The 21,247-nt window shown below is 55.6% G+C and overlaps 2 protein-coding genes across 3 annotated transcripts in view; one reads left to right on the top strand and one right to left on the bottom strand.

The window, feature by feature from the left end:
• The window catches only part of KIFC1 (kinesin family member C1), a 40,021-nt gene extending 34,197 nt beyond the window's left edge, over positions 1-5,824 (bottom strand). For both annotated transcript variants that reach the window (XM_058822604.1, XM_058822603.1), the window contains exons 1-4: positions 5,049-5,824; positions 4,877-4,979; positions 3,556-3,600; positions 1,726-1,963 (exon numbers count right to left, since the gene is read on the bottom strand). In XM_058822604.1, coding sequence (XP_058678587.1) covers positions 1,726-1,963; positions 3,556-3,600; positions 4,877-4,979; positions 5,049-5,180 — 518 coding nt within the window. In that variant the 5' untranslated portion in view covers positions 5,181-5,824. The remainder of the gene's footprint in view (positions 1-1,725; positions 1,964-3,555; positions 3,601-4,876; positions 4,980-5,048) is intronic.
• PHF1 (PHD finger protein 1) overlaps positions 5,237-21,247 on the top strand; it is a 39,705-nt gene continuing 23,694 nt past the window's right edge. Inside the window, exons 1-5 of the mRNA XM_058822527.1 lie at positions 5,237-5,368; positions 6,455-6,703; positions 11,175-11,303; positions 16,166-16,247; positions 16,374-16,469. Coding sequence (XP_058678510.1) covers positions 5,237-5,368; positions 6,455-6,703; positions 11,175-11,303; positions 16,166-16,247; positions 16,374-16,469 — 688 coding nt within the window. The remainder of the gene's footprint in view (positions 5,369-6,454; positions 6,704-11,174; positions 11,304-16,165; positions 16,248-16,373; positions 16,470-21,247) is intronic.

The following is a 21,247-nucleotide window of genomic DNA, read 5'->3' as shown; positions in this document are numbered from 1 at the left end:
GGAAGTTCCAGGTGGTTTGGGTGAGTTTTTTGAGGGGTTTTGAGGAATTTTCAGGAGGGTTCTGAGGGACCATGAGGGGAGGGGGTTTGGGAGAATACGGGGAAATTTCTGGGTTTTGGTCAGGTTTTGGTGGATTTTGGGGCACTTAAGATGGATCTTGGGGCAGTTTGGATTGATTTTGGTCAGGTTTTAATGGATTGTGGGACAGTTTTAAGTAGATTTTTTTCCAGGTTTGGATGGATTTTGTTCATGTTTTGGTGGATTTTGGGGCAGTTTTTCAGGATTTTGTACAGGTTTTGGTGGATTTTGAGGCAGCTTAGATGGATTTGGGGGAAATTTTGATGGATTTTGAGGCAATTTTTCAGGATTTTGGTGTACTCCTCACCCAACCCTGCCCCTCCCTCAGCAGGGGGATGTGGATGCATTTGGGGCAGTGTTGGTGGATTTTGGGGCAATTCTTCAGGATTTTGGTCAGGTTTTGGCGGATTTTGAGGCAGTTTAGATGGATTTGGGGCAGTTTTGAAGGATTTTGAGGCAGTTTTGAGGGATTTTGGCCAGGTTTGGATGATTTTGGGGCAGTTTGGATGGACTTTGGTCAGGTTTTGATGGATTTTGGGACAGTTTTTCAGGATTTTGGGCAGTTTTAAGTGGATTTTAAGTGATTTTGGTGCAGTTTTTCAGGATTTAGGTACATTTTTGCCCATTTCTCACCCGACCCTGGTGCACAGGCTGCTCTCCCTCTCCCCCAGCTCCCTCTGCAGGGGGATGGGGATGGATTTTGGGACAGGTTGGGTGGATTTGGTCAGGCTTTGAAGGATTTTTGAGGCACTTAATATGGATTTTGGTCAGGTTTGGATGATTTTGGGACAGTTTTAAGCAGATTTTCCCAGGTTTTGATGGATTTTGGGACAGTGATGGATTTTGGACAGGTTTTGATGGATTTGGGGCAGGTTTCAGTGGATTTTAAGTGGATTTAGGTACATTTAGGTGCGTTTCTCACCCAACCCTGGTGCACAGGCTGCTCTCCCTCTCGCTCAGCTCCCTCAGCAGGGGGATGTGGGTGGGTTTGGGGCTGTTTTTGATGGATTTAGGTGCAGGTTTAAGCAGATTTAGGTACATTTTTCTCCATTTCTCACCCGACCCTGGTGCACAGGCTGCTCTCTCTACTCTCCCTCTGTCCCAGCTCCCTCAGCAGGGGATGGGATGGATTTGGGACAGTATAAAGTGGATTTAGGTACATTTTTCCCCATTTCTCACCCAACCCTGGCGCACAGGCTGCTCTCCCTCTGGCCCAGCTCCCTCAGCAGGGGGATGTGGGTGGGCTTGGGGCAGTTTGGGGTGGGTTTGGGGCAGTATAAGGGGGATTTAGGTGCAGGTTTAAGCAGATTTAGGTACATTTTTGCCCATTTCTCACCTGACCCCGGTGCACAGGCTGCTCTCCCTGCTCTCCCTCTCGCTCAGCTCCCTCAGCAGGGGGATGTGGGTGGGTTTGGGGCAGTTTGGGGTGGGTTTGGGGCTGTTTTTGATGGATTTAGGTGCAGGTTTAAGCACATTTAGGTACATTTTTGCCCGTTTCTCACCCGACCCTGGTGCACAGGCTGCTCTCCCTGCTCTCCCTCTCGCTCAGCTCCCTCAGCAGGGGGATGTGGGTGGGTTTGGGGCTGTTTTTGATGGATTTAGGCGCAGGTTTAAGCAGATTTAGGTACATTTTTGCCCGTTTCTCACCGGAGCCTGGCGCACAGGCTGCTCTCCCTGCTGTCCCTCTGGCCCAGCTCGCTCTGCAGCCGCTCCAGCTGCTCTCTCAGCGCTCGGTTGCTGCTCTCCAGCTCCTGTTTCTCGCCCTGCAGCCCCTGCAGCTGCTCCTGCGCCTGGCCCAGCGCCTCCCGCAGGTCCCCGAGCTGCCCCCGCAGGTCCCACGGCGGCCGCTTGGAGGCGCCCTTGGAGCTCGTGCTCGTCACCGAGCCTGGGGACATTGACAGGGATTGGGGACACTGGGGACATCGGGGACATTGGGGACGGGCGCCCTTGGAGCTCGTGCTCGTCACTGAGCCTGGGGACATCGGGGACACTGGGGACATCAGGGACGGGCGCCCTTGGAGCTCATGCTCGTCACCGAGCCTGGGGACATTGACAGGGATTGGGGACATTGGGGACACTGGGGACATTGGGGACAGGCGCCCTTGGAGCTCATGCTCATCACCGAGCCTGGGGACATTGACAGGGGTTGGGGACACTGGGGACATCGGGGACAGGCGCCCTTGGAGCTCGTGCTCGTCACCGAGCCTGGGGACATTGACAGGGGTTGGGGACACTGGGGACATCGGGGACAGGCGCCCTTGGAGCTCGTGCTCGTGGCAGAGCCTGGGAGGGACAAAGGGGTTGGGGACACCCCGAGGGGATCGGGGACATTGGGGACATTGGGAGGGGATTGGGGACATCGGGGACAGGCGCCCTTGGAGCTCGCCGTGCTCATGGCAGAGCCTGGGGACATTGACAGGGGTTGGGGACACCCTGAGGGGATTGGGGACACCCCAAGGGGACTGGGGACATCGGGGACAGGCGCCCTTGGAGCTCGTGCTCGTCACCGAGCCTGGGGGGACACAGAGGGGACTGGGGACACCCCGAGGGGACTGGGGGACATGGGGGGTTGGGGACATCGGGGACAGGCGCCCCTGGAGCTCGCCGTGCTGGTGACCGAGCTTGGGGACATTGACAGGGATCTGGGGACATTGGGGACATCGGGGACAGGCGCCCCTGGAGCTCGCCGTGCTGGTGACCGAGCTCGGGGGACGCTGCAGGGGAGTTTTGGGGACATCGGGAGGGCCTTGGGGGCGTTGGGAAAGGGACTGGGGGGGCTTGGGGACACGGGGAGGGGCTTGGGGACATCGAGGGGGAGCTCTGGGGATATTGGGAAGCACTCGGGGACATGGGGAGGGAGAGTGGGGACATTGGGAGGGGCTGGGGACCTCAGGAAAAGGACTGGGGACACGGGGAAGGGCTTGGGGACACTGGCGGGGAGCTTTGGGAACATCCCGGAGGACTCGGGGACATTGGGGAGGGGAGTGGGGACACCCAGAAGGACTTGGGGACATTGTGAGGAGCTTGGGGACATCGGGAAATGGAGCGGGGACGTGGGCGGGGGGGGACGCAGGGAGGCTTGGGGACATCCAGAGGGGAGCGGGGACACGGGAAAGGGACGGGGGACACCGGGAAGGGGAGCGGGGACACGGGCAGTGGGACTGGGGACACTGGAGAGGAGATTTGGGGACATCGGGAGGGGCTTGGGGACACTGGAGGGGAGCCTTGGGGACACTGGGGACAGCGGGGAGAGGTGGCCCTGGGGACATTGAGGGGGTGTCAAAGGGGACCCTGGGGACACCAGGAGGGGATCCTGGGGCATGGGACGGGGACCTGGGGACACTGGGGAGGGGTTGGGGACATTGAGGGGGGCTTGGGGACATTGGTGGGAGATCTGGGGACGCTGGGGACAGGGGAGAGGTGGCCCTGGGGACATTGAGGGGGGCTTGGGGACATTGGGGGGGTCTCAGGTCTCACCTGCCCGAGGAGCAGCTGCCACCGACGCCGCCTTGCGAGGGCCATCTGGGGACATTGGGGACATTGGGGACACAGGGACATTGGGGGGACACTGGGGGAAGGTTGAAGCCCTTGACACCCCCAGGTCACACTGAGCCCCCCAAATCCCTGTGAAAATCTCCAAAGTGTCCCCAAAGCCCCCAGATCCCCTTGAACTGCCCCGGACCCCAAATAACCCCCCCCAAACCCCATTAACTGCCCCAGAGCCCAAATAAACCCCCCAAACCCCCATTAACTGCCCCAGACCCCAAATAAACCCCCATTAACTGCCCCAGAGCCCAAATAAACCCCCCAAACCCCCATTAACTGCCCCAGACCCCAAAAAAACCCCCTAAAGCCCCCATTAACTGCCCCAGAGCCCAAATAAACCCCCCAAACCCCCATTAACTGCCCCAGACCCCAAATAAACCCCCATTAACTGCCCCAGAGCCCAAATAAACCCCCCAAACCCCCATTAACTGCCCCAGACCCCAAAAAAACCCCCTAAAGCCCCCATTAACTGCCCCAGACCCCAAATAAACCCCCCCAAACCCCATTAACTGCCCCAAATCCCCATTAAATACCCCCAGAGCCCCTTTAACTGCCCCAGAGCCCCATTGAATCCCCCCCAGAGCCCAAATAAACCCCCATTAACTGCCCCAGAGCACCTCTAAATCCCCCCAAAACCCCCATTAACTGCTCCAGAGCCCAAATAAACCCCCTAAAACCCCCATTAACTGCCCCAAATCCCCATTAAATGCCCCAAAATCCCCTTTAACTGCCCCAGAGCCCCTCTAAATACCCCCAGATCCCCTTTAACTGCCCCGGAGCCCCTCTAGATCCCCCTAAATCCCTTTGAACTGCCCCAGAGCCCCTCTAAATACCCCAAAATCCCCTTTAACTGCCCTGGAGCCCCTCTCAATCCCCCTCAGATCCCCTTTAACTGCCCCAGAGCCCCTCTAAATACCCCCAAGTCCTCTTTAACTGCCCCAGAGCCCCTCTAAATACCCCCAGATCCCCTTTAACTGCCCCAGAGCCCCTCTAAATACCCCCAGATCCCCTTTAACTGCCCCAGAGCCCCTCTAAATACCCCCAGATCCCCTTTAACTGCCCCGGAGCCCCTCTAGATCCCCCAAAATCCCCTTGAACTGCCCCAAAATCCCCTCCAATCCTCCCAAGTGCCCCTTAACTGCCCCGGGCCCCCATTAAATGCCCCAAAATCACCGCCCCGAGCCCCCCTCTGACCCCCCGAGCCCCCTTTGTTTGCCCCGCTCTCCCCCCCGTGCCCCGGCTCCGCCCGTACCGTTCTTGCCCGCGGCGGCGCCCAGCGTTCGCAGCGGGGCCCTGAGCGGGGCCTTGGGCGCGGCCTTGGCAGCTCCGGGCCCGAGCCCGGTCCGCGATCGTTTCTGTCAGGGGACAAACGGCGTCAGGCGCGGGCAGGGCCGGGCCGGGCCCGCGCGGGGAGCGCTCCGCACCTGCTGGGGAGGCGCCGCGGGCGGCCCCTCGGACGGGGCCCGCTTCTCCTGGGCCCGGCCCACCGGCAGCCGCGAGAGCCTCGGGCGCGGCTCCGGGGGCGCTGCGGGACCGGCCTGAGGCGGCGCCGCCATCTTGTCCCGCGCGCCTTCAAACCGCCGCGCGCACGGCGAGGCCCGCGCCGCGGCCAATGGCGGGGCGGGATGGGAGGGGCGGGCCCGCCCCCTCGGGGTTGGGCCAATGGGAGAGCGAGGCGGGCGAAGTAACAGCCAATAGGAGCGCGGGGCGGGGTGAAGGAAGGAGGAGGATCGCCCGCCAAACGGTAACGGCTGAGGAGGGCGGGGCTTGTGTGGTGGGAGATGGCGGGGATTGGCTGAGAGGGGAGGGGGCGGGGTTTACGCAGTGGGCGTGGCCATGCGGCGCAGGGGGTTGTTTTGGTTGCGGGGCGGGGGCGTGGTCTGAGAGCAAGCCCCGCCCACAGCGCCCGAACAGCCCCGAATTTACCCAAATATCCCCAAATCCATCGAAAATAGCCCCAAATCCACCCAAATATCCCCAAATCCACCGAAATATCCCCAAATCTGCCCAAAATGTCCCCCAGATCCACCCAAATATCCTCAAATCCATCTAAAATATCCCTAAGTCCATCTAAAATACCCCCAAATACACCAAAATATCCCCAAATCTGCCCAAAATATCCTAAATCCACCCTAAACATCACCAAATCTGCCGAAAACATCCCTAAATCCACCCAAAATATCCCCAAACACACCCAAAATATCCCTAAATTCGCCCAAAATATCACCAAATCCATTCAAACTTCCTAAATTCACGCTAAACATCCACAAATCTGCCCCAAACATTCCCAAACCCCTCAAAACCCCTCTAAATCCGCCCAAAATAATCCCAAATACCTTCAAATCTGCCCAAACCTTCTTAAATCCGCCCAAAACGTCCCCAAATCCGACCAGAGCTCCCGAAATTCACCCAAATATCCCCAAATCCTCCCAAATTATTCACAAATCCACCGAAAAAATCCCCAGATCTGCCCCAAAACATGCCTAAATTCACCCAAAACGTCGCCAAATCCACTCAAAACTTCCCTAAATTCATTCAAAACATCCCAAAATCCACCCAAAATATCCCCAAACGTTCCCAAATCCACCCTAAATGGCCCCAAATGTCCCCAAACGTGCCCAAATCTAGCCCCAAAACTTCCCAAATCCACCCCAAATCCCCAAAATCCACTCAAAGCCTCCCTAAATTCACTCAAATATCCCCAAATACCCCCAAAAATCCCCAAATCCACCCAAAACCTCCCTAAATTCACTCAAAACATCCCCAAACCCACCCAAATAACCCCCAAAACCTCTCCCAGACACCCCCAGAACTCCCCAAATCCCCCCAGAACCCCCCAGTCCCTCCCCAACCCCTCCTCACGCCCCCCAAATCCCCCAAAATCCCCAAATTTGCCCCCAAATCCCCGCTGGCCGAGGGGGCGTGGCCTAGTCGAGGAGGCGTGGCCTTCAGCCTGGTGGGCGTGGCCTCAGCTGCCGCCGGGCCGTTGCTGGTTAAGGGCGCGGGGGCGTGGCTAACGGCGTTGTGGGCGTGGCCCGCGCTCTGTGGGCGTGGCCCCACAATGCAGCATCCGCTGCGGGTGCGTGGGGGGGCGTGGCCTGCACCGCAATGGGCGTGGCCTCTCCTTTAGCGGGCGTGGCCTGAGCCCGGCTGAGCACCCCCGGCCGCGCGGGGGGGGGGCGGATTTTGGGGGCGTTTTGGGGGTCTCGGCGTTGGCCCCGCCCCCTCCCGTCCCCTGGGGGTCCCGGTGGTTCCCGGGGGGGTCCCGGGGGTGTCCCCGGTGCCGCCGTCCCTCGGGGGCCCCCCCCGGCCCCCCCCGCGCCGCCGCTGCTGCGTCACGGCCCCGCCGCCAGCGCCGCCCCCGCCCGCAGCGGCCGCAGCGGGGCCGGGCCGGGGGCGCCGGGACCCCCGGGAACCAACGGGACAGACCGGGACAGAGCCGGGACACACCGGGACACACCCGGGACACACCCGGGACACACCGGGACACACCGGGACACATCCGGGACACACCCGGGACACACCGGGATCACCGGGATCGGCCCCGGGAGCGGCCGGAGAGACTCGGGGACCCCCCGTGCCCGCGTGAGAGCCCCCCGGGAAACGGGACCGAGCCCCGAATGTAGGGACAGCACCCCAAAAATAGAGACAGCCCCCCAAAAAATAGGGACAGGCCCCCCAAAAACCAAAAACAGGGACAGCACCCCAAAAATAGAGACAGCACCCCAAAAATAGAGACAGCCCCCCGGGAAACGGGACTGAGCCCCGAATGTAGGGACAGCCCCCCAAAAATAGGGACAGCCCCCCAAAAAATAGGGACAGCCCCCCAAAAACAGGGACACCCCCCAAAAATAGGGACAGCCCCCCGGGAAACGGGACTGAACCCCGAATGTAGGGACAGCCCCCCAAAAATAGGGACAGCCCCCCAAAAACAGGGACACCCCCCAAAAATAGGGACAGCCCCCCGGGAAACGGGACTGAACCCCGAATGCAGGGACAGCACCCCAAAAACAGGGACATCCCCAAAATTGGGGCAGCACCCCTCCAAAAATAGGGATGGCACCCCCAGATATAGGGATGGCAGCCCCAAAAATAGGGATGGACACCCCCAAAAATAGGGACACCCCCAAAAATAGGGACACCCCAAAATATAGGGATGACACCCCCAAATATAGGGACAGTCCCATCATTAGGGACACACCCCCAAGTATAGGGATCGCCCCCCGGGAATGCGACACCCCCAAAAACAGGGACACCCCAAATGGGAAAGGGACACCCCAAAAACAGGGACAGCCCCAAAGACGGGGACAGCCCCCCCAAAAACGAGGACAGCACCCCCAAAAACGGGGACAGCACCCCCAAAAACGAGGACAGCACCCCCAAAAACGGGGACAGCCCCCCCAAAAACGGGGACAGCCCCCCCAAAAACGAGGACAGCACCCCCAAAAACGAGGACAGCACCCCCAAAAACGGGGACAGCCCCGAGTATAGGGAGAGCACCCCAAAATAGGGACACCCTGTTGAAGTGAGGGGAGAACGACCATCCTATAATGCATCGGGCTCGATTTATTGATCGATCAGCCAGCTTAAATAACAGCGTTAATTACCTTCACGCATATTCCGAAACGCAGCTTCACCACAGCCTAAGGGAGAAAACTCCAACCGCTCCTTTCGGTTCACAAAACCGCGGGTTGTTTGCACAACGCAAAACCGGCGTTGCGCTCCCACTGTGATGCGGGCGGTTCCCAAAAGTTCCGCATCCGTGCCCAGGGTGCCGACCCTTCCCGGCGGGGCCGTTGCCTTTGCCGCGGGGCGGCTGCCTGAGAATTTCATTGTTAGTGCGAGCGAGGCCGGTGGGTCGCGGCAGTCGGGCTGGGAGCGGCTGCGGAGCCGCTTCGCCGCTGCCCGTTCCCTTCTCCCGGCTGCGTGGCCTTGGCCTCGAGCCGCGCCCGAACCGAACTCCCCGCAACACCCCGAATGGCAGAGGGACAGCACCCCCAAAACAGGGCCGGCCCCCCAAAATAGGGACAGCCCCAAAATACAGGGACATGCTCTAATATAGGGACACCCCCAAATGCAGGGACAGCACCCCCAAAATAGGGCCGGCCCCCCAAAATAGGGACAGCCCCAAATACAGGGACATGCTCTAATATAGGGACACCCCCAAATACAGGGACAGCACCCCCAAAACAGGGCCGGCCCCCCAAAATAGGGACACCTCAAATATAGGGACACCCCCAAAATAGGGACAGCCCCAAAATATAGGGACAGCACCCCCAAAATAGGGCCGGCCCCCCAAAATAGGGACACCTCAAATATAGGGACACCCCCAAAACAGGGCCGGCCCCCCAAAATAGGGACAGCCCCAAAATACAGGGACATGCTCTAATATAGGGACAGCGCCAAAATATAGGGACAGCACCCCCAAAATAGGGCCGGTCCCCCAAAATAGGGACAGCCCCAAATATAGGGACACCCCCAAAATAGGGACACCTCAAATATAGGGACACCCCCAAAATAGGGACAGCCCCAAAATATAGGGACAGCACCCCCAAAATAGGGCCGGCCCCCCAAAATAGGGACAGCCCCAAATATAGGGACACCCCCAAAATAGGGCCGGCCCCCCAAAATAGAGACAGCCCCAAAATATAGGGACAGCCCCAATGGGAAAGGGACAGCCCCAAATATAGGGACACCCCCAAAATAGGGACACCCCCAAAATAGGGCCGGCCCCCCAAAATAGGGACAGCCCAAAATAGGGACAGCGCCAAATATAGGGACACCCCCAAAATAGGGACACCCCAAAATATAGGGACACGCCAAAAATAGGGACAGCCCCAAAAATAGGGACAGCCCCAATGGGAAAGGGACAGCACCCCCAAAATAGGGCCGGCCCCCCAAAATAGGGACACCTCAAATATAGGGACACCCCCAAAATAGGGCCGGCCCCCCAAAATAGGGACAGCCCAAAATAGGGACAGCGCCAAATATAGGGACACCCCAAAAATAGGGACAGCCCCAAAATACAGGGACAGCACCCCCAAAATAGGGCCGGCCCCCCAAAATAGGGACAGCCCCAATGGGAAAGGGACACCCCCAAAATAGGGACAGCCCCAAATATAGGGACCCCCCAAAAATAGGGACATGCTCTAATATAGGGACACCCCCAAATACAGGGACAGCACCCCCAAAATAGGGCCGGCCCCCCAAAATAGGGACAGCCCCAATGGGAAAGGGACACCCCCAAAATAGGGACAGCCCCAAATATAGGGACCCCCCAAAAATAGGGACATGCTCTAATATAGGGACACCCCCAAATACAGGGACAGCACCCCCAAAATAGGGCCGGCCCCCCAAAATAGGGACACCCCCAAAATAGGGACAGCCCCAAAATAGGGACAGCCCAAAAACAGGGACACCCCAAATATAGGGACAGCCTCAAAATAGGGACACCCCCAAAATAGGGACAGCCCCAAATATAGGGACAGCCTCAAAATAGGGACATGCTCTAATATAGGGACACCCCGCAAATACAGGGACAATCCCCCAAAAATAGGGCCGGCCCCCCAAAATAGGGACAGCCCCCCAAAATAGGGATAGCCCCAAATATAGGGACACCCCAAAAATAGGGACATGCTCTAATATAGGGACACCCCACAAATACAGGGACAGCCCCCCAAAAATAGGGACAGCCCCAATGGGAAAGGGACACCCCCAAAATAGGGCCGGCCCCCCAAAATAGGGACACCCCCAAATATAGGGACATGCTCTAATATAGGGACACCCCCAAATACAGGGACAGCCCCCCAAAATAGGGACACCCCAAATGGGAAAGGGACAGCACCCCCAAAATAGGGACAGCCCCAAATATAGGGACACCCCCAATGGGAAAGGGACAGCACCCCCAAAATAGGGCCAGCCCCGAATATAGGGACACCCCCAAAAACGGGACACCCCCAAAATAGAGACACCCCAAAAAAACGGGACACCCCCAATGGGAAAGGGAGAGCACCCCCGAAAATGGGACAGCCCCAAAAATAGGGACAGCCCCCCAAAATGGGGACACCCCCAAACATAGGGACACCCCCACGCGGGAATGGGGCACCCCCAAAAGCAGGGACAGCCCCTCCCCCCGCGGGACCCCGCCCCCCAAATAAGGGACACCCCCAAAATGGGAACCGTCCCCCCGCGGGACACCCCGGAACGGGACCCCTAAAAAGGGACAGCGCCCCCAAAACGGGACCCCCCAAATGGGACAGCCCCCCCCAAACTGGGACCCCCAAACTGGGACAGCGCCCCCAAAATGGGACCCCTCAAAACGGGACCCCCCAAATGGGACAGTGGCCCCCCAAACTGGGACCCCCAAACTGGGACCCCTCCCCAAACTGGGACCCCCAAACTGGGACCCCTCCACCCTAACTGGGAACGCCCAAACTGGGACCTTTCCCAAACTGGGACCCCTCAAACTGAGACCCCTCCCCCAAACTGGGACCCCTCCCCAAACCAGACCCCCCCCCGTTTTTGGGGTGCCAGCTCCGCTGTCCCCGCAGCCCCCCCGGGTGCGATGGAGGCGGCCGAGGGGGGGGCGCCCCCCCCGAAGCCCCCCCAGATCGGGGAGGGGGCAGGACGTGCTGGCGCGCTGGACCGACGGGCTGCTCTACCTGGGCGTCGTCAAGAAGGTGGGGCCCCAAACACCCCAAAACCAGCCCCGAAACTGCCCCAAAACCGGCCCAGAAACACCCCAAAAACAGCCCCGAAACTGCCCCAAAACACCCCAAAAATAGCCCTGAAACACCCCAAAAACAGCCCCGAAACTGCCCCAAAACCGGCCCTGAAACTGCCCCAAAACCGGCCCCGAAACTGCCCCAAAACCAGCCCCGAGACTGCCCCAAAACCGGCCCTGAAACTGCCCCAAAACCAGCCCCGAAACTGCCCCAAAACACCCCAAAAATAGCCCTGAAACTGCCCCGAAACACACCAAAAATAACCCTGAAACACCTCAAAAACAGCCCTGAAACTGCCCCGAAACACCCCAAAAATAGCCCTGAAACTGCCCTGAAACACCCCAAAAATAGCCCTGAAACTGCCCCAAAACACCCACAAAATGGCCCTGAAACTGCCCCAAAAATAGCCCCGAAACACCCCAAAAATAGCCCCGAAACACCTCAAAACAGCACTGAAGCTGCCCCAAAAGCGGCCCTGAAACACCCCAAAAATGGCCCTGAAATAGCCCCAAAACTGACCCTGAAACAGCCCCAAAGCACCCCAACCTGACCCTGAAAGAGCCAAAAAATGGCCCAGAAACAGCCCCAAAAGTGCCCTAAAATAGCCCCAAAGCAGCCAAAAGATGGGCCTGAAATGGGCCGAAACAAGCCCAAAAGTGCCTCTGAACCAGCCCCAAAAATGGCCCTGAAACAGCCCCAAAACCAGCCCTGAAACAGCCCAAAACTGGCCCTGAAACAGCCCAAAAATGGCCCTGAAACAGACCCAAAACCAGCCCTGAAACAGCCCAAAACCAGCCCTGAAACAGCCCAAAACCAGCCCTGAAACAGCCCAAAAATAGCCCCGAAACAGCCCAAAAATAGCCCCGAAACAGCCCAAAAATGGCCCTGAAACAGCCCAAAAATAGCCCTGAAACAGCCCCAAAACCAGCCCTGAAACAGCCCAAAAATAGCCCTGAAACAGCCCCAAACACCCCCAAAACCAGCCCTAAAACAGCCCAAAACTGGCCCTGAAACAGCCCCAAAACACCCCGAAAATGGCCCTGAAATGGCTCAAAAATGGGCCTGAAACAGCCCAAAAATGGCTCTAAAAAAGCCAAAAACCGACCCTGAAACAGCCCCAAAACTGCCCCAAAACGGCCCTGAAAGCCAAAAACTAATCCTGAAATATCCCCAAAACAGCCACGAAACAGCTCCAAACCAGCCCTGAAACAGCCCCAAAAACGGCCCTGAAACAGCCTCCAAACCCAACCTGGAAACAACCCCGAAACTGCTCCTGAAAGAGCCCCAAACTGGCCCCAAAACAGCCCTGAAACACCCCAAAAATAACCCTGAAACAGCCCGAGAAACAGCCCCAAAAACGGCCCTGAAATAGGCCTAAATCGGCCCAAAACTCAACCCAAAACCAGCCCCAAAGCAGACCCTGAAATGGCCTTGAAACAGCCCCAAACCAGCTCAAAATAGCGCTGAAACAGCCCAAAAACCAGCACTGAAACAGCCCTGAAACTGCCCTGAAACTGCCCCAAACCAGCCCGAAAAACACCCCCCAAATGGAACCAAAACAGCCCTGGAACAGGCCAAAACCAGCTCAAAACCAGCCCTAAATTACCCCAAAACCAGCCCAAAAACGGGCCTAAAACACCCCCAAAACCGGCCCAGAAACAGCCCTAAAATACCCCCAAAACCAGCCCAGAAACAGCCCTAAAATACCCCCAAACCAGCCCAAAAACAGCCCTAAAATACCCCCAAAACCAGCCCAAAAACAGCCCTAAAATACCCCCAAAACCAGCCCAAAAACAGCCCTAAAATACCCCCAAAACCAGCCCAAAAACAGCCCTAAAATACCCCCAAAACCGGCCCAGAAACAGCCCTAAAATACCCCCAAAACCGGCCCAGAAACAGCCCTAAAATACCCCCAAAACCGGCCCAGAAACAGCCCTAAAATACCCCCAAAACTGGCCCAGAAACAGCCCTAAAATACCCCCAAACCAGCCCAAAAACAGCCCTAAAATACCCCCAAACCAGCCCAAAAACAGCCCTAAAATACCCCCAAATCAGCCCAGAAACTGCCCTAAAACACCCCAAAACCGGCCCAGAAACAGCCCTAAAATACCCCCAAAACTGACCAAAACCAGCCCCAAAACCGGCCCAAAAACGGGCCTAAAACACCCCCAAAACCGGCCCAGAAACAGCCCTAAAATACCCCCAAACCAGCCCAAAAACAGCCCTAAAATACCCCCAAAACCGGCCCAGAAACAGCCCTAAAATACCCCCAAAACCGGCCCAGAAACAGCCCTAAAATACCCCCAAAACCGGCCCAGAAACAGCCCAAACCCAGCCCAAAATGAGACCAAACCCGGCCCAAACTCAGCCCCCAACCAGGCCTGAAACAGCCCCAAACCCACCCCAAACCAGCCCAAAAATCGCCTTTAAACAACCCTAAAATAGCCCAAAACCAGCCCCAAAATCAGCCTAAAACCAGCACAAAACCAACCAGAAAAAGAACCCGAAACAGCCCCAAAACTGAGACAAAACCCAGGCCCAAAACAACCCAAAACACCAAAAAAAAGCGCCAAAAAAATCCCAAAAATCAGAGCAAACCCAACCCCAAAAAAGCACAAAAATGAGAGCAAAACCAGCCCCAAAATAACCCTAAAGCAGCCACAAAGAGCCCCAAAATAATCCCAGAACAGCCCGAAAACAGCCCCAAAATAATCCTAAACCAGCCCAAAGCAGCCCCAAAACTCCCCAAAACCACCCCAAGCTAACCCAGAACTCACCACTGAAACGCCCCTAAAGCATCCCTGAAACATCGCAAACCGGCCCGAAACAGCCCAAAACCACCCCCGGAACACCCCCAAACTCCCAAAACAGCCCAAAACAGCCCAAAACAGCCCGAAACAGCCCGAAACAGCCCAAAACCACCCCCGGAACACCCCCAAACTCCCAAAACAGCCCAAAACCACCCCCGGAACACCCCCAAACTCCCCCAAACAGCCCAAAACACCCCAAAACCAGCCCAAAACTGCCCTAAACCCCCCCAAAATCGGCTCAAACCAGACAAACCCAGCCCCTAAAATCCCCCAAAACTGCCCCAAAATCCCCCCTCAATCCCCCCAAATCCCGAAAACCCCCCAAATCCCCCAGAATCTCCCCAATGTCGCCAAACCCCCTCCCAAATCCCCCCAAATCCTGTCCCAAATCGCCTCAAAGTCCCCCCAAATCCCCCTCAATCTCCCAAATCCCCCAATCCCCCCCCCCAAAAAAAATCCCCCCAAATCCCCCTCGGTCCCCCCAAAAATCTCCTCCCAAATCCTCCAAACTCCCCTAACACCCCCCAAAATCCCCCCCAAATCTCCTGATATCTCCCCAAATCCCCCAAATCTCCCCAAAGCCCTTCCCAAACGCCCCAAAACCCCGCTAAAATTCCCCCAAAATCTGCCAAATCCCCCGATAGCCCCAAATCCCTCAAAACTCCGCAAATCGCCCCGAAATCCCCCCAAATGCCCTCGCGAATGCCTCCCATAACCCTCCCAAAGCCCCTAAAATCCCCTCAAACCCCCCCGAAATCCCCAAAAAGCCCCGAAATCCCCCCAAAATTCCCCCAAATCCCACAAATCCCCCCCAAAATCCCAAAAATCCCCCAAATCCCCCCAAATCCCCAAAATCCCCAAAATCCCCTCAACCCCCCCCCCCGAAATCCCCCCAAAATCCCAAAATTCCCCCAAATCTCCCCCAAAATCCCAAACCCCCCCCGGAATCCCCCCAAAATCCCCTCAAACCCCCCCCGAAATTCCCCCAAATCCCCCCCCAAAATCCCCCAAATCTCCCCCCAAAATCCCCCAAATCCCCCCCCAAAATCCCCTCAAACCCCCCCCCGAAATCCCCCCAAAATCCCAAAAATCCCCCAAATCCCCCCCAAATCCCCCCGAAATCCCAAAAACCCCCCCGAAATCCCCCAAATCCCCCCGAAATCCCAAAATCCCCCAAATCCCCCCCAAAATTCTCCCAAATCGCCCCAAAATCCCCCCAAAATCCCCTCAAACACCACGAAATCCCCCCGAAATCCCAACCCCCCCCGAAATCCCCCCAAAATCCCCAAAATCCCCCCCAAATCCCCTCAAAGCCCCCCGGAATCCCCCCAAAATTCCCTCAAACCCCCCCCCGAAATCCCCCCCAAATCCCCCCGAAATTCCCCCAAAATCCCCCAAATCCCCCAAATCCCAAAACCCCCCACGAAATCCCCCCCAAATCCCCCAAATCCCCCCCAAATCTCCCCAAAATCCCAACCCCCCCCTCGAAATCCCCCCAAATCCCCCCGAAATCCCAAAATTCCCCCAAATCCCCCCAAAATTCCCCCAAAATCCCCTCAAACACCCCCGGAATCCCCCAAAATCCCACCCAAATCCCCCCAAATCCCCAAAATCCCCCAAATCCCCTCAACCCCCCCCCCGAAATCCCCCCAAAATCCCAAAAATCCTTCAAATCCCCCCCAAATCCCCAAAATCCCCCCAAATCCCCCCAAAATTCCCCCAAATCCCCCCAAAATCCCCCCTAAATCCCCTCAAACACCCCGAAATCCCAAACCCCCCCCGAAATCCCCCCAAAATCCCCCCAAAATCCCCCCCGAAATCCTAAAATCCCCCAAATCCCCCCCAAATCCCCCAAATCCCCCCCAAATCCCCCCAAAATCCCCTCAAACACCCCGAAATCCCAAACCCTCCCCCGAAATCCCAAACCCTCCCCCGAAATCCCCCCAAAATCCCCCAAATCCCCCCAAAACCCCCCCAAAATCCCCCCACCCCCCCCGCTCCCCGCAGGTGGACGCCTCCGGCCGGGGCTGTCAGATCCAGTTCGAGGACAATTCCCAATTTTTCGTTCTCTGGAAAGACATCAGCCCCGGTGAGCCGCGATTCCCGGTTAGCCCCCCAATCAGGGACTCATTAGCCGGCAATTAGCGGTGAATTAGCGGTGATTAGCGGTAATTAACGGTAATTAATGCTCCGGTGCGCTCCTGGCGCCCCCCAGCGGCCGCGCCCGGGGGGGACCCCGCGTGCTGCGTCTGCGCCGGCGGCGGCCGGAACCCCGAAAATGGCCTGGTGCGGTGCGCGATGTGCGGGCACGGTAGGCGGAAACGTGGGGAAAAATGGGGATAAAAATGGGGAAAACGGGAAAAAAACCTGGGGGGAAAATGGGAAAAAACCTGGGGGAAAATGGGGGAAAACGGGGGGAAAAAATCAGGGAAAATAGGGGGAAAAAATCCCGAAAATTGCCTGGTGCGCTGCGGGATGTGCGGGCACGGTAGGCGGAAACGTGGGGGTAAAAATGGGGAGAAAAATGGGGAAAACGGGAAAAAAACCTGGGGGGAAAATGGGGGGAAACGGGGGGAAAAAATCAGGGAAAAAAACGGGGGAAAGTGGGGGCAGAAATGCCGAAAATTCCCTGGTGCGGTGCGGGGTGTGCGGCCACGGTAGGCGGAAACGTGGGGGAAAATGGGGATAAAAATGGGGAAAACGGGGAAAAAAACTGGGGGGAAAATGGGGGAAAACGGGGGGGAAAATCCGGGAAAAAAACGGGGGAAAATGGGGGCAGAAATGCCGAAAATTCCCTGGTGCGGTGCGGGAAGTGCGGCTACGGTAGGCGGAAACATGGGGGAAAAAATGCGGATAAAAATGGGGATAAAAATGGGGAAAACGGGAAAAAAACCTGGGGGTAAAATGGGAAAAAACCTGGGGAAAAATGGGGGAAAACGGGGGGAAAAAATCAGGGAAAATAGGGGGAAAAAATCCCGAAAATTGCCTGGTGCGCTGCGGGATGTGCGGCCACGGTAGGCGGAAACATGGGGGAAAAAATGGGGATAAAAATGGGGAAAAGGGGAAAAAAACCTGGGGGGAAAATGGGGGAAAACGGGGGGAAAAAATCAGGGAAAAAAACGGGGGAAAGTGGGGGCAGAAATGCCGAAAATTCCCTGGTGCGGTGCGGGGTGTGCGGCCACGGTAGGCGGAAACATGGGGGAAAAAATGGGGAAAAAACGGGAAAAAATGGGAAAAAACCTGGGGAAAAATGGGGGAAAAAATCAGGGAAAATAGGGGGAAAAAATCCCGAAAATTGCCTGGTGCGCTGCGGGAAGTGCGGGCACGGTAGGCGGAAACATGGGGATAAAAATGGGGAAAACGGGAAAAAAACCTGGGGGGAAAATGGGGGAAAACGGGGGGGAAATGGGGGAAAACGGGGGGAAAAATCCGGGAAAAAAACGGGGGAAAACGGGGGCAGAAATGCCCAAAATTGCCTGGTGCGGTGCGCGATGTGCGGCCACGGTAGGCGGAAACATGGGGGAAAATGGGGATAAAAATGGGGATAAAAATGGGGAAAACGGGGAAAAAACCTGGGGGGAAAATGGGGGGAAAACGGGGGGGAAATGGGGGAAAACGGGGGGGAAAATCCGGGAAAAAAACGGGGGAAAATGGGGGCAGAAATGCCGAAAATTCCCTGGTGCGGTGCGGGAAGTGCGGCCACGGTAGGCGGAAACATGGGGGAAAAAATGCGGATAAAAATGGGGATAAAAATGGGGAAAACGGGAAAAAAACCTGGGGGTAAAATGGGAAAAAACCTGGGGAAAAATGGGGGAAAACGGGGGGAAAAAATCAGGGAAAATAGGGGGAAAAAATCCCGAAAATTCCCTGGTGCGCTGCGGCATGTGCGGTCACGGTCAGCGGAAAAATGGGGAAAAAAATGGGGATAAAAATGGGGGGAAAATGGGAAAAAAACATGGGGGAAAATGGGAAAAAATCTGGGGAAAAATCAGGGAAAATAGGGGGAAAAAATCTCGAGAATTCCCTGGTGTGCTGTGGGAAGTGCGGCCACGGTCAGCGGAAAAATGGGGATAAAAATGGGGAAAACGGGAAAAAAAACCTGGGGGGAAAATGGGGGAAAACGGGGAAAAACTGGGGAAAAATCAGGGAGAAAAGGGGGAAAAAAATCCCGAAAATTCCCTGGTGCGCTGCGGGAAGTGCGGCCACGGTCAGCGGAAAAATGCGGATAAAAATGGGAATAAAAATGGGGAAAACGGGAAAAAAACCTGGGGGGAAAATGGGAAAAAAAAAAACTGAGGGGAAAATGGGGGAAAACGGGAAAAAACTGGGGAAAAATCAGGGAAAAAAGGGGGAAAAAAACCCGAAAATTGCCTGGTGCGCTGCGGGAAGTGCGGCCACGGTCAGCGGAAAACGGGGAAAATGGGGATAAAACGGGAAAAAACGGGAATAAAAATGGGGAAAACGGGAAAAAAACCTGGGGAAAATCGGGGGAAACGGGGGGGAAAAATCCGGGGAAAATTGGGGAGAAACTGGGGAGGAAAATGGGAAAAACGGGAAAAAAGCCTGGGGAAAAATGGGGAGAAAATCCGGTAAAAAAGGGAAAAAAACGGGGAGAAAACGGGAGAAAAACGGGGAGAAAAATGGGGGAAAAAATCCCGAAAATTCCCTGGTGCGGTGCGGGAAATGCGGCCACGGTCAGCGAAAAACGGGGGAAAAACCCGGGAAAAATGGGGGAAAATGGGGAAAAATCGGTAGGAAAAATCAGGGGGGAAAACGGGAAAAACCGGAAAAAAACCTGGGGAAAAATGGGAGAAAACGGAGGGGAAAAAGCCGAGGAAAAGGGGAAAAATGGAGGGAAAAAAATCCCGAAAATTCCCTGGTGCGATGGGGGAAGTGCGGCCACGGTCAGGGAAAAAACGGGGGAAATGGGGAAAAAAACGGGAAAAACGGGAAAGAAAACCCGGGAAAAACAGGGGAGAAACGGGAGAAAAACGGGGGAAAAAATTCTGAAAATTCCCTGGTCTGGTGCGGGAAGTGCGGCCACGGGCAGGGAAAAAACGGGGGGAAAAAAGGGGAAAAAAAGGGGGAAAAATCCCGAAAATTCCTCCCTGGTCCGGTGCAGGAAATGCGGCCACGACCGGGGAAAAAAACGGGGAAAAAACGGGGGGGAAATGGGGAAAAAACGGGGGGGAAATGGGGAAAAACGGGGGGAAAATGGGGAAAAAACGGGGGGAAAATGGGGAGAAAAACGGGGAAAAAACGGGGGGAAAATGGGGAAAAAACGGGAAAAAACGGGGAAAAAACGGGGGGGAAATGGGGAGAAAAACGCGGGAAACGGGGAGGAAAATGGGAAAAAAACCCTGGGGAAAAATAGGGGAAAATGGGGAGAAAACCCGGGAAAAGCAGATAAAAACGGGGGCAAAAATGGGGATAAAAATGGAGGAAATGGGGAGAGAAACAGGGGAAAAACTGAAAAAAAAATTAAGGGAAAAATGGGGGGAATGGGGAGAGAAAATGGGAAAATCTGGGATAAAAATGAGGATAAAAATGGGGAGAACAGGGAAATTCGGGGAATGGGAATAGAGAGTGGGAAAATGGGATTTGGGTGGGAAAATGGAAAAAATTGGGAATTTGAATGGGAAAATGGGTGGGAATGGGAAAAATGGGAATTTGAATGGGAAAATGGGAGGGGAATGGGAAAAATGGGAGAATCCCCTCAAATGTGGAGAAAATTGAGAAAAAATGGGGAAAATGGGATTGGGGTGGAAAATGGGGAAATGGGAATATGGAATGGGGAAATGGGAAAAGGGTGGGAAAATCCCCTCCAGAATGGGAAAAATGGGGAAAAATGGGATTTGGGTGGGAAAATGGGAATGGGAGTGGGAAAATTGGGAATTGAGGGGGGAAGGTGGGAAAAAAAATGGGAATTTTAATGGGAAAATGGGAGGGAATGGGAAAAATGGGAGAATCCTCTCAAAAGATGGAATAATGGAGGAAAAATGAGAAATAATTGGATTTGGGGTGGGAAATGGGAGTGGGAGTGGGAAAATTGGGAATTGAGGGGAAAACCAGGAATTTTAGTGGGAAAATGGGGGGGATGGAAAAAATGGGAGAATCCTCTCAAAAGTGGGAAAAATGGAGGAAAAATTGGGGAAAATGGGATTGGGGTGGGAAAATGGGAGTGGGAAAATGGGGGAAATGGGAACTGAGGGGGGAAGGTGGGAAAAAAATGGGAATTTTGGTGGGAAAATGGGAGGGAATGGGGAAAATGGGAGAATTCTCTCAAAAATGGGAATAATGGAGAAAAAATGAGAAATAATTGGATTTGGGGTGGGAAATGGGAGTGGGAAAATTGGGAATTGAGGGGAAAAATGGGAATTTTAATGGGAAAATGGGGGGGGATGGAAAAAATGGGAGAATCCTCTCAAAAGTGGGAAAAATGGAGGAAAAATGAAAAATAATTGGATTTGGGTGGGAAAATGGGGGGGAAAGGGAATTGGGATGTGATGGGTGGGGAAAAATGGGAATTTTAATGGGAAAATGGAGGGAAATGGGAAAAATGGGAGAATCCCCTCAAAAGTGGGAAAAATGGGGAAAAATGGGGAAAAATGGGGAAAAATGGGGAAAAATTTGATTTGGGTGGGAAAATTGAACTTGGGTGGCAAATGGGGGGAAATGGGAACAGAGAGTGGGAAAATGGGGAAAGAGTGGGAAAATCCCCTCCAAAGGGGGAAAAATGGGAAAAAAAAGTGAAAAATGGGGAAAAAAATGGGATTGGGATTGGAAAATGGGAATGGGAGTGGGAAAAGGGGGAATTAAGGGGGGAAGGGTGGGGAAAATGGGAATTTTATTGGGAAAGTGAGGGAGGGGTGGGAAAATCCCCTCAAAAGTGGGGAAAATGGGGAAAAAACCGGGATTTGGGTGGGAAAATGGGAGAGGTGGGAATGGGGGTGGAAAATGGGGAAAAAAACCCGGGAGGAACGGGAAAAATATGGGGAAAATGGGGAAAAAATTGGATTTGGGGCAGAAAAACCACCCAAAAAAAGGGAATAATGGCGGGGGAAGAGGGGGAGGGGCTGGGGGTGCGGA

This window comes from Ammospiza caudacuta, chromosome 33, assembly GCF_027887145.1.
Source record: "Ammospiza caudacuta isolate bAmmCau1 chromosome 33, bAmmCau1.pri, whole genome shotgun sequence".
NCBI classification, from domain to species: domain Eukaryota; kingdom Metazoa; phylum Chordata; class Aves; order Passeriformes; family Passerellidae; genus Ammospiza; species Ammospiza caudacuta.
The sequence above is the reverse complement of the archived record's forward strand: the minus strand, read 5'-3'. Positions and strand labels throughout refer to the sequence as shown.